Source organism: Danaus plexippus (assembly GCF_018135715.1).
Source record: "Danaus plexippus chromosome 13 unlocalized genomic scaffold, MEX_DaPlex mxdp_15, whole genome shotgun sequence".
In the NCBI taxonomy this organism is placed as follows: Eukaryota; Metazoa; Arthropoda; class Insecta; order Lepidoptera; family Nymphalidae; genus Danaus; species Danaus plexippus.
The window spans coordinates 2,232,107-2,245,317 of NW_026869849.1; the positions used below are offsets into that span (position 1 = coordinate 2,232,107).

Consider the following 13,211-nt stretch of genomic DNA (forward strand, 5'->3'; position numbering starts at 1 on the left):
ACAACAAATTTGTACTAACCTTAAACATATTCAAAGATTTTTTACAAAACATATATATTTTTTAAAAATAAACAATATTGAAACTGAACAAAGGTAGTAGACATACTGACAACATATTAATAAATACAGTCAAAATCAGATGAAATATATTGTTATTATATATTTAAATACTTACTACACTTTTATGTGAAAGATATTTATGTCGTTTTTCTACTATTACAGTTTATTGGTTAAAGAGGTGTAAACAAAAAGCAAAAGATAATGTCAATGTGATTGTCAATTGCTCGCCATTACCAGTTGCTATTAATACAAGTTTAAAAAGTCTCATAAAATTAATGACTATAGCATCTGAAAGATTTTTCAATTGTTTCAAATCTAATAAAAATAAAACAGTTTTTAAAACATTTTATTTCACCATTTCTTTTTTCGTATATTCTTTTTCTTTTTTGAGCGTTTATTGTTCTTCTTATTTGGGCGTTTATTGTTCTTCTTATTTGGGCGTTTATTGTACTTCTTATTTGGGCGTTTATTGTTCTTCTTAACTGGGCGTTTATTGTTCTTCTTATTTGGGCGTTTATTGTTCTTATTTTGTGGGTGTTTAGTTTTCTTCTTTTTTGGGGTAACATTATTCTTCTTGTTTAATTTTGGGTCCCTTGTACCTTCGCTATTCTTTTTTGGATTTTTAGCATAGGGTTCTACTTTGGAATCTTTATCGTAATAGTTATTAGGCGAATAACTAATATTTATCGTATTATCGGAGTTTATTTTTCCAACATTTTGTTCCTCTGGTTTTTCCTTCTCTTGCGGTTTTTTGTCACGGTCTTTTGTATCGTTGTCATCTTCCGATATATTTATTTCTTCGCTATTACTATCGTCTGGATCATCTGTTTTGTTTGTTTGTGTCTTCTCGCTGGTCTCATCAGCTTTCAAAATTTTATTTTCTTCTGAAGGATAATCATTACCCGTTTGTTTTTCGGTTGGGTCTTTATACGCCGCGAATGTTGGAACTGATATTAAATGAGAGAAATTTGTCCGATAACGACAGTCAAAAGGTCTGATGTATGGAGTTTAGCGGTACTAAATTAAATGAAGTCTAAGGTAAAGAAAAATGTAAAATTTTCATGTTTAAAAAAAAACAATTCAATATACTCATTCATATTTAAAATGTTTGATCCAATAAGTAGTATCTCACCGCATTTGTCCAGCGTGCCGAGCATATTGATATTGTGCATCAGGGTGTTCGTCATGATAGCGACGACGTGACGCTCGAGGACATACTTGAAGTTGGAAATCATCCTATTAGCTGAACCTTCCACTGTCAGGGTCTCGGGCCTGATAGAGATTAGTAGACAAAAAATGTAAACAGCTGAGAAAATAATTGATCAAGTAAAAATTATACAAGTTATATGTTTACTTGGTCTGTTCGAGGTATCTGAAACTGATGTCCGAGGATTCAGATTCCCTTATTAATTTCAATTCCATGAGTGCTGTTAAATCATCAGCTGTGAGGGTCAACACTCCGGTGACGGAAGGTGAACTCGACTGAGAGATAGTGTAGTATCTATATTGTAACTGCAACCAATTGTCAAAGTATGTAACAAATGTGTAGCAATTATAATTTATATGTAGCGTGTCAAGTAATTAAAGAAATAAAAGAAGAACAACAATTAAAAATAGAAACGCTAATTTTATTTATATTTTAAATAAACCAAATAAACGAACATGGAATTTAATGAAAAATGATATCACTTAACGTTGGCTTTGCGTTATCGTAAATGTGGGAGATTTTATTATTTAAAATTTTAATCAATGTCAGTATAACATTACTAAAGTATTTTAAGAAATTGTGAAGTCAGATAACGAATGTTCGTATGTGGATAGTTTGTCACAACTTGTTAGTCCCAGTTTAATAAAAACAGTTCAAATAATATGAGATTCAAAGAGCATGATTACCATCTATTATCATGTAGCTTATTTTAATATCTAGTTATTTAAAGAATATTTAAAAGAGAATGACGGGAGACGAGAAAGAGAGAGAGAGAGAGAGAGAATATTTTTATTAACGTTACATAATAAAAGAGTTTGTAATAAAATATTGTATACTTTCAAGTTGCTGAATCCCACAACGGCGTCGACATGTCTTAGGTTATTCTCTTTAGAGCCAGTGGCTATAGAACGTCGGTAGATACTGTCCAGGCCTCTCAGTACACCATCCCTCAATCGAATGTCCTGTAACATTCATTTAAGGAAAATTTAAAACAATCTTTGGGGTTTTCCAATAGGGACGCTTGAACTTTGACAGCTGATTGCGGCCATGTTGTTTGAGTGACAGCTGTCAAATGCAGTGTGTTATATTCATTCCGTCCTCCCAAACCACCATGGCAGGTTACAGTGTCGAGCAGCACGTGCAAATCATAAAATTGTTTTATGAAAATGGGTCTTCAGTTCGAGCAACGTTCCGCGCACTTCGCCCGTTTTACGGTCGCGATGATCGTCCTGCCGAGTCGACTATCCGTCGATTGGTGGACAAATTCGAGTCAACCGGGTCAGTTAACAATCAGCCGGTTCCCGTGCGTCAACGTAACGCGAGATCTGCCGAGAATATCGCCGCTGTGCGCGACAGTGTCCTCGAAAACCCGCGGCAGTCAATTCCGCGTCGCGCACAGGAACTCGGCCTTTCGCAGACGACAACTTGGCGAATTTTGCGTTGTGACTTGAGCCTGCACCCGTACAAGATCCAGCTGACCCAAGAGCTCAAGGTTAATGACCATAGACAGCGCCGTGTGTTCGCTGACTGGGCATTAGAGCAGTTGGAAGTTGACGCCGATTTTGGCAAAAAAATCATCTTCAGCGACGAGGCGCATTTTTGGATGAATGGCTATGTCAACAAGCAAAATTGCCGTATTTGGGATGAGACCAATCCACACGAGGTTCACCAAGTGGCAATGCACCCGCAGAAAGTGACTGTTTGGTGCGGATTTTGGGCCGGAGGCGTGATTGGTCCGTATTTTTTCGAAAACGATAATGGTGTGGCCGTCACCGTCAATGGTGAGCGATACCGGTCGATGATAACCAACTTCTTTTGGCCTGAAATCGAGAATATGGATCTGGACAACATGTGGTTTCAACAGGACGGCGCTACGTGCCACACAGCACACGCTACGATGGAAGTTCTGCACGAGCAATTTCTGGACATGGTCATCTCGCGCGGAGGCGACGTGAACTGGCTACCGAGATCGTGCGATTTGACCCCGCTGGACTTTTTCTTGTGGGGTTTTCTTAAGTCGCAGGTCTATGCCAACAAGCCGCAAACCACCGATGCCCTCAAAGTCAACATACGCCACGCCATCGATCAAATACAGCCCGATTTGTGCGCCAGAGTCATCGAAAATTGGACCTTTCGTGTGCGCGCCACCAACCGAAGCCGTGGCGGTCATTTGAATGATGTCATATTCCATACATAATGGGGTCGATAGACCTTCCAAATAAAAAAAAATTTTGCAAATATCTTTCCTACATGTATTTTTTTTTGCATTTCAAAGATCAAGCGCCCTTAATGGAAAACCCTATATGTTACATGTTGTACATTTCAATATTGTCTGTTTTTAGTATAAGAAATATCGTTATTTATCTCTATTTCTTTAAAGGACACAAACGCTCATTAATATTTTGATAAAACTATAATATACTAGTATTCACGATTACCTTAACTGACAACTGTTTACGGATTCTCAGTTTCAAATGAAGTTTGCATCGTCTTTAAATTAATTATATTTATCGTGAAAAATAAATTAATTTAAAAAAAAAATGATTAATAAGTGATCTGCATCATGATTTTGTGACACCGTTAATTTATTCTATAAATTCGTGTAAATGTCTGTATTACAGACTTGTGATTGAAGGCCCTTGATTTAAATTAATAATTCCGGGCTGTTTAAAAGTTGTCCAGGGAATTGTTGGGAGTTGTTTATTGTAATGAGTTTTATTATGTAAAATAATTTACCCCGCCACTTTGAGTTTTGATGGTAAACGTCGGTAGTTGGACGGCGTGAGCTTGTATTTTATATATTTTCTGTTTTATAATGTCTATTACTTTGTCCGCGTAATTGTTGAGAGCCGTTGTCTTCTCCTGGTTGTATTTTCTAAAAATGTTAATCAAAGTGTTAACCAGAGCATGTAATGTATTTTAATATATTAAAAAAAAATTACATACTCAAATTCATTGTCTTTAGCCACAATGAAGTATGCGAGATAATCATTGAAGTAGTCTCTAATCCATTTATCTAAATCAACTTGGAGCCGCTCTGTGAAGGACTCTAAAAATATTAAAAAAGCGTTAAACTTATGTGTATACACTTCGTGTGTATTATATGTTATTTAGAAATCAGATAAGTAGATTCTGTAGGACATTTATTTTAAAGTTACTTAAAGTGTAACGGAGGTGAATGTGCCAGTGTATATCACTATCTACTAAATGGTAATAACATAATATACATCGTTCAGATTTTTGAGATTTTTTTAAAATATTTTCTCTGTTTCGAAAGCTAGGGAATTTTCATCATTATAATGTGAAAAGTTATTGGTGTATATTTACTAGTGACTCCATTTATTCAGTTTTATGTAGGTACTGTTTCTAGGAATTACCTCATGAATCCCTACTTATAGGATAATCGTTTCGTTTACCTATATTCTTGGTTTCCATACTGAAGCTGTTACTAAAATTCCGGTCCTTATACTGAAAGCATGAAGACATTTGCTTTGTAAAAATTATTTTATAAAACATAATTTTTTCTAGTTTTGTTCTCACTGATTTAAAGTTTAGCTAGATTAAGAACTTTAATATTCAAATATAAAACTATATACATTGTTACCGTCATCATAATACCGTCCATAGAAATTTCGGATGTCACAAGTTCTAAGTTCAGTTGTTTGTCTAACAGACGATAGTGGCCGTCTACTACGTATGATACGTTCTTTAACAGAAACCTGTAGGTTGAGATTATTATCTTCTATTATACATAACTTTATATCTATTTTCAAGTAGTCTTATTTAGTCTAGATCAGTTTGGTCTAATCTAGTCTAAACCAGTCTAGTCTGATATAGTTTGTACCAGTATAGCCTGTTTTCATCCATCAACTTACTCTACTTCACCGAATGATGGATAGTATAACAGATGTGACGTTTCTTGCAGTGTGTGGCTAATGTCATAGGAACCTAACAAATGAAGGTCATTAAGGTTCAGTCTGGCTTTCAATTCTAAAGTAGTGAGATTACTCTCGAGTTTGACAACTCTGAACCTCGTATTGTTACGCAGCTTCATTCGATGGAAAAATCTAGAACAATTAATTATGTTTCTTAAATTGCTGGATTATATTGGTTGACGACTGGATAAAGGATAAAAGTAGCGAAAAAGTTTAATTGGGATTGGGAATTAAGATTTTTTATGAAAGATATAATAAGATACACTCAAACAGCGTACAATTAATTAAATGAAGGTGGATTTGACGCTTTTGAAGCGTTTTAAAGTCAAGTTGTGTAATTATCATACATTTTGTGTGGTTTACTTACAGAACAGCATTAGGAATTCTCATCATACAGCTGCCTCCGAGATTTATACCGGCCGGGATCTGACTCTGGTCTACAAAAGCTTTGTGTTCAGCGCGCTCAGCTATACCACGCGTTTTGAGCATTGCCTGTGAAAATATTTCAGAGGCATTGAGTATACGTGTTTGTGTAAACTACTTTTGTGATCTTCAGAAGATTAATCAATGATATAGGTTTGTTGACAATAAAAAAAAAAAAAAAAAAAAACAATATAAAACCAGTTTCCAAATAACAAATTGTTATTTCTAATTTTCAAATGAGGTTTTTGGTTTTTTTTTTTATTTTAAATAAATTCTTTACTGAAACGTGAAGGAAGGGAAAAACTAAAAATAATTTTAAAAACGGCCGTCGCTCGTGAGTGTCAGTCAGGCAAATTGTGATTGATTATTCTTTCTTTATGAACATATCAAGAGATGGTCTCATATCAAAAGTTTTGCTATTTATATCCTTTTCATTAATACTTACACCCGAATTCGATACAAATATTAGTCCATAAATTATTATTTTAATGATACTGATTGTTTATTATACAAACTGACACTCTTTTTTATTCTAAAGGGGGCAAACGAGCAGACGGCGTACCTGACACTGGTAGTACCGTTGCTCATGGACATCCGCAACATAGTGTTGTGGTTGCGTTGCCATCCTTTATTGGGGAAAAGGGAGAGGAAAGGGTGAGAAAAGGGAGAGAGCAGAGAAGGGTGGATAAAGGGAAAGGTCAACCGGCCCTCTCACTTATCGGACGAAACACAGCCATTAAAGACTACTTTACGCCGATCTTCCGTGAGAGGGTGGTACTTCCCCGGTCGAGCCAGCTCATGTTCGAGCTGTAGTAACTTGACCACAGCTAGGCTCTACCACCTTAAAAGTTGGATATCGACATGGATTTGTCTTATGAAATATTTGTATGTTTTAATAGTTTTTACATTTTTTTATCGAATTAAATGAGGATAATGGAATTTTAATCGTGTTATGTTTCAGGCCGTTTCCCTTTTGAATATAGCTTGAAAAATATATTTTAAAAGTATAATTTTAATAAAAGTGTTTCATATAATATTTATGAATTGGTTATTTGATTTGAAATTTATGGAACACGGTTAGTTCTAACGAGCGAATTATAAGTCTGCAGTCTAGTCAAAGGTAACGACTGTTTGAACTCACGTCTAGCATTTCTTTGTCAAATTTATTTCCCCCTACTGCTGCTTGGAAGTTTTGTCTCACTTCAGCGTAACGTTCTGAAATAATGAAAAGGTTATAGGACATGGCGAGGTTGTTTAAACCTGAACACAAGAGGTAAAGCTTCCCAGGATGACATACATTTAAATAATCCTAATAACGATATATGATCATTCTACATGAATGACATCTCTGATTCGTGTTCATCATTTTTGTATACATTTATAAATTTCTTACCGTCGATTTCATCTGCAACTGCAAAATGCTCTTTCGCATCAAACTTAATCCAGCAATCGTCTTGACAGTTTGTAGAAAAGAATAACAAAGAGAATAATAAAATAAAATTTTGTTTACACAAAGAGACACTCTTCTCAAGCATTGTTGTATAGAAGTGGCATTTAATATGCTATATGCAGTAAAATTTTACGTTGAGACTATGAAAAGTTAATTAAAATTCCTTAATATTTCCTAAAAAAATTCATCTTCAGATAGGAAATATTAAAAGTCGTAGTTTCTCCGCTGTTTGTTATCATTTTTTTAATTTAATATATAAATAAAATATGTCTTGTATTTCTTCTCATTAATGATTTTTGTTTTTATTCATAACATTTTTTATTCCTTGTTTCTCAAACCTTTTCCTAAGATTACCTTAGATCCCCACATCAAAAATAATGTTTTTTTTTTCATATAAATCAAAAACATACATGTTATATTTAGAATTTACTATGAATTATTAATTTTTGGGTTGTTTTTTATAAATACGTGATATCTTAAGACGTTTACTAACGGTTATCTGTTTCTAAGGTTCCTTTTGAATCATATAGAAAGCAGGCTGCCTCAAAACGGAGGTTTGTTGACAATACCTTGCTAAGTTCGCGACATTTATTTATCGATTTGAATGCTTTTTTTTAAGACAGAAGATCTCGAAATATTTTTAAATCGACATAATATGATATATGGTAGTATAACGTTCTTAAAACTAAGATGTCTCAATTATATTATATTTGATATAATTGAACGTGGGTTTTATAATAAGGAACTTTAGTAAATTGTACTTTTTCATTTTATTGTGTTTTCAATTATATTAACATAAGTACGAAAGTTATTAATGAATATCGAAAAAGTCTGTCCCTTCTTTCATAAATTATCTTAAAAAATTATAGTTATTGCAAAAATTACTTTATTCTTTGTTATTCTAGAAAATTGACAATTTCATGCCTGGCCGCTGACGTTAACATTTAGCGCAATTAAAATTTTAATTTCAGTAACTTTATTCTTTCTAAGTTTGAAATATACTTAAAGACCGTGCCCATTGTTATATGAAATGTACAGAAGTGTTATTGTAGGTTTATTTTTCCTACAATGCGTTCTCTCCGCGGACATCGGGCAAAAGGTACTCCAGTATTTCAAAGGCGGTTAGTGAATATTACATTTTTTTGATATTAAAGTTACTTTTCACCTAATAAACACAAAATGTATTCCTTCTAAGTGTTACGGTTATCTTAACTTAGTGTCAAGTGACTGAAGTTGCTTGACAAAGCCTTCAATTGATTTCTATAAAAGATGTTTTTGAATGTTTTCGTTTACCCAATTTCTCTAAAACTGTTTATTCATTTTGTATGAGATTTTGACAATTTAATTAGAAGTTAAACACTTAAATATATATTTTTTCTCTTTGTAGAGCCTTAATAATGAGATCTAAGATTTTCGCGAGTATTCATTTAAATGAAACTAGTATTATTCGGATTTACTACGCCTTTGACACCTCGTCTGCCCGTGATCACGGTTGCTGCAAAATAACCGAAACGTCGGGATTATGTAGTTTTTAAATAAAAAAAAATCCGCGTAGTAAATCCGAATAATACTAGTTTCATTTAGAGCCTTATTAATTTTCTTCGACGCTCATTTTTGTTACTAACTTGTCAATTTACGATAATTCTAAAGTTTTAATAGATTTAACTGTCATCATAGATGTATTTCGGTCGTATCAAAAACACTGGCAGGCTCACAAAAGGTCTTTCGAAGATGCCCTTGAGACCGTGAGTAAAGCACTAAATATTCATCATAGCTCATTAAGTTATTTCCTGCTCACAATCTTACTATTAACGTTGACAGGCTTTAAAAGAGAATTACGGCTTGAGAGGTATGAACGTCTTCGTGAGACGATCAGCTGACAGTTTGAGGTTATCTAACGGATTCTACTTTTCGGACAATGTCGTCGACGTGTATGTACATACCATAAAACTTATTTTACTCTGTTAATGTTGTTAATTTAAATCTATTTACATCGTCAACTAGATTTAGCATCCAAACCAAAACATGATATTGAACTAAATAAAATCAATGTAATTTTAGTTAGTATTTTAAAATGTATTTAAAATTTCACTATGAAAAAGATATATCCATATGTTATTGATTAGAAACATGTTTTTTTTTGGTAATTTAATTATCGAAGTTACTTTTTTATTATTGAATTTATTGTATAATTAAATTTGTACATGGAAATACATGTTGACCATGTAGCTATTAATATTTTCTTTTCAAATTCCGAACTGATTTATTTTTAATATGTCAAACGAAACTTTTTAGGCTACTGATGGAAGTGACTCTAACAAGTTTGCCTCAACTTATAAGACCGGATGTCACATTCGCCTTAGCGTCAAACGTCCTACGCTTAGAGTCAAGCCTGACAAGGATGATAATTGAATGCAAATATTTAGCGTTCAGGAATCAATCTGACATAGTATTCGATTCTGGTACAAAGACAAATAAGCATTCTCCTTTCAGTTTACAACAAATACAGTTTAGAGGAAGTCTGGCGTGAGTTCTTGACCTTGTTATAGGAAATATATGTTACAATGTTCATAGCTTTCTGAGCATGATTGGCATAAGTAAGATTAATCTGTTTTGCTTCCTGACCTCGGTCAGGTCATGTCCCTAGCGGGTACTCTTCAATCTTAATATGTATTACAAAACAGGCCCATTTTCTATGATTCATACACTTAGGTTATTTCTTTCGTTTTTTTTTTAGAATCATAGCCGATCAATGTTCACTAGGGGGCTATGGTTTGATTAAATTGAGTGGACAGACTGTGAATTTGGGACACGACACATTATCTATTAGGAACTGTAAATTTAGTGTCGAGGTAATAGACATCCGTTGTGTTGTTGTTTGTTGTTACATGCGTGATGGTTAGAAAAATTATTTTTTTTAGATCTCTTCGATACGCCTTGGCACTCCTCCAGTCATAGCTCCATACTTTACTCCGGAACAAGGTAATTACCGTTAATTTAAAATCAGTAATTCAGTTTTCTTTTCTCATAAAAGTAATTTAATATTTGCTGATAATTTTCGTCTGTCATGTTTATTATTATTAAAAGAATTTATAAGATATAGATAATTTTATATTATTAATACCTGATATTTATAAGATAAGGTCAGTTTTGAATCACAATTTTTTAATGTTATATTTTTCATATGAAGCCGATGAACTACAAAAACTATTGACGAAGCCCGTACGAGAAGAAATGCTTCCGAAACTTCAGTCTACCGTTTTTACAGTACTCAACACTTCAGTTATATTCGATAGTTATTTGCCAAAATTCAGGTGTGAATCATATAAAATAATGAATATATATATACATATATCAAATGACTGTATTGATATATAAGTGGTAATTAGATTATTACTATTATCATTCAAAGAAGTATTGAAACAATAAGAGATTTCTAAGAAGGTTTTTTATAAAATCCTTTTTTTTTTAAATTTCGTTTATAAATTTCCTGTTTTATTTGGAATTATTTCAGAAAATATCAGGACAATCTGTTCAAAACTGCTGACAAATACGTGTCAGATGTTGTCAGAAATATAAATTCTGAAACAGTCGACGCTGGCCAGGTCGCAATCAGGATGCCGACAGTCCGTAAATATTGTAAAATTATTGTAAGTTTTTTTTTTTAATTTATTAACTCACAAAATTATCAAAAAGATTGTTTATTGCTAATTGATGATTTTTTTTTTATTCTTTCATTTCTTTGTCTTTTTATGTTCTCGTTTTATTAAAAAAAAATATGCGATAACAATTAACTTATATTCTTGTTTATTTGAGTCAAATAATGTTATATTACTTCCCTTAAAATCGTTTTGGTGGTTTTAAGTTCTTGTTAATATTTACATTTGATATTTTCAAGTAAGTACGTTCGTAATATTATTTGTACATGAGGTATTATAACCTTCTTAGTATTCCTGATATTGACGTAAGGAACTTGTTACTTGGAAATCTGATATGTTTGACGAAGTTTATCGCAATAAATTTATAAAGCCTCGTCAACGAAACTTTGCATTTTAAACCTGAAACATTATTTAAAAACGGAATTCATTATTATAATTGGAACATATATAGAATATTTATTTACGTGATTTGAGTCGTTTTTATACCTTTACTTGTCTTCGTAAAAATTTTTCTTAAATTTGACTCAGAATTATTTTATTTAAATATTGAGGCCAAATATTTGAATAAAGCACAAAATTTTATAGTTGATATTATTGTTCATGGTCAGCGTAGATGCGATTCACGCTTACGTTGTGAAAGTTTGACGTTGTTTAGTATTTTCTAAGTGTATATTTTACACAACTAAACATATCTTCTTGCTTTTGCTTCTATAGGACAATAAAATGTCTTCTTTATTTTAGATAATGGTCTGAAGACTTATGAAGACTGGTTTTTAATATCTGAGAGAGATTACATTCTTTTCTTTATTAACTTTATACTGTTTCCAGAATAATCATTTTATTTCGATTCGTTAAATTGTTGGTGACACAAGTTGGGTTATCTTAGTGTTTTCAGGGTTTTTCTTTTTTGTCTTATAAGGCGACAAACACATTAAAGACCTTCCTGGTTTTCAGTGAGTATAAGGGTAATTGACCACCTCTTCGTCATGTCGCTTTAAAGTCTCATAAAATTTTGGAATTAAGGGAGATGGGTTTGGTATTAGGAAAAGGACTCACAGAAGACGGGAAGTGAAGCTTGTGTAATAATTTATATTACATTGTTTAGCTCGTGGCGAGTCACTGAATAAGTTACTGTTTTTGATATTAGATGTTTAAAGAGATGATTGTTAACTGGAATCACACCTCTACTATTTGCCTACAGCCAGTTATTATTTTGGAGCAAAATTTTATTTTTCGTTTTCAGTGTGAAGAAGGTTCATGCGCCCATCACGTGACCATAGACAATGTGACAGTTTATGGTCTGGATTCATTGTATTCCTCACATACTGGGGGACCTTTCAAGTTACAGACCGCAAAAATAGCTGAATCTTTACGCTTTAATTCCTTAACGGTGATTATCATATATTATTTTGGTAAAAAATGTAAAATATAAGAAATATATTTATCATATATATAGTTCTCATATACATTTATAAAAATTTGAAAATACTGGCCTACAATTTTAACCAATTTTCATCAGTCTAACTGTAACTGAATGTTCATAACTGAAAAAAATAAAACTGTGTGTTAGTAGGCATTTATTGTAATTAAATACAGTTGAGAGAGTTTGTCTTGAAATCTAAACTGTTCATAGAAAGCAATTAAATATTTATTTAATGTATAAATTCTCAATCTGCAGATAAGAGGCACTCTACGCCATGAAAATAACACAGTAGAAGCTGAATACGATTTTGTAGCAGAGATACAAGACTTGCCTGTTAATTTCGAAATTAATGCCGATAAAACGGACCCTACTTTTGATGTTTTGAAATGGAGGTGAGTCTTAAATTCATAAATTTATTGCAGTTTCAAATTTTTATATAAAACACCTTCTTTTACACTGCAAATCTTTGTTTTTTTAAAAAGGATTTGTTTTAAAGAACAGGTTTTTCATTGTATGAAGAAATATTTAAACTTTCAGGTATTTAAGTGTCTCGATAATTCCATCGGAATACTATCTAAGAGATCCCAGAGCTGCTTCTTCTTATGTACAAGCATATCTTTTCAATAAATTGACAATACTCTTGAAGGATCATTTGGACGAGATGTATAAAAATAGTCAACATAATAAAGTGACGCAAACCACTGATGAAGTTAAATGTATCACAGAAAAAAAAGAATTAAGTTCTCAGAAATAACAATGTTAGGAAATAAAAGTGTATTGCCTTTTTTATTTCGTATTTAAATCGAATCCTATTTATTAATAAAAGTAATATCATCATATCATATACTAAAACGCACTTAAAAACATTATGACTTCCGAATATTATTAAAAAGGATGACATTGTTTTTGATCAAATAATATTTCATAATTTTCTTATATAATTCGTATTCAGTGACCAATTTCTGAAATAGAGAAATGTTGGCATTTTGTTTTAGAAATCTTCATCAAAATTACCGTTAAAACAGACACGTAAAAGTCTTACTTTGCAATTTTT

At 32.4% G+C, this 13,211-nt stretch overlaps 2 protein-coding genes across 2 annotated transcripts; one reads left to right on the forward strand and one right to left on the reverse strand.

Annotated features, from left to right (window-relative positions):
- Positions 1–129: 129 nt before the first annotated feature.
- On the reverse strand, positions 130–7,210 carry LOC116770295 (uncharacterized). The gene is made up of 12 exons (XM_061527869.1): positions 7,019–7,210; positions 6,767–6,840; positions 5,570–5,694; positions 5,143–5,334; positions 4,872–4,986; positions 4,684–4,735; positions 4,214–4,316; positions 4,004–4,142; positions 2,104–2,229; positions 1,415–1,572; positions 1,193–1,332; positions 130–1,007 (listed from the first exon to the last, which is right to left on the reverse strand). Exons 1-12 carry the CDS (start codon positions 7,158–7,160, stop codon positions 412–414), a joined length of 1,962 nt encoding a protein of 653 aa, XP_061383853.1. The 5' UTR covers positions 7,161–7,210; the 3' UTR covers positions 130–411.
- An 816-nt stretch (positions 7,211–8,026) lies between these two features.
- Positions 8,027–12,946, forward strand: LOC116770468 (uncharacterized). Its single transcript, XM_061527910.1, has 11 exons — positions 8,027–8,196; positions 8,753–8,820; positions 8,897–9,006; positions 9,371–9,601; positions 9,813–9,927; positions 9,997–10,057; positions 10,266–10,389; positions 10,590–10,725; positions 11,978–12,124; positions 12,413–12,549; positions 12,695–12,946. Exons 1-11 carry the CDS (start codon positions 8,106–8,108, stop codon positions 12,909–12,911), a joined length of 1,437 nt encoding a protein of 478 aa, XP_061383894.1. The 5' UTR covers positions 8,027–8,105; the 3' UTR covers positions 12,912–12,946.
- The last annotated feature ends 265 nt before the right edge of the window (positions 12,947–13,211 follow it).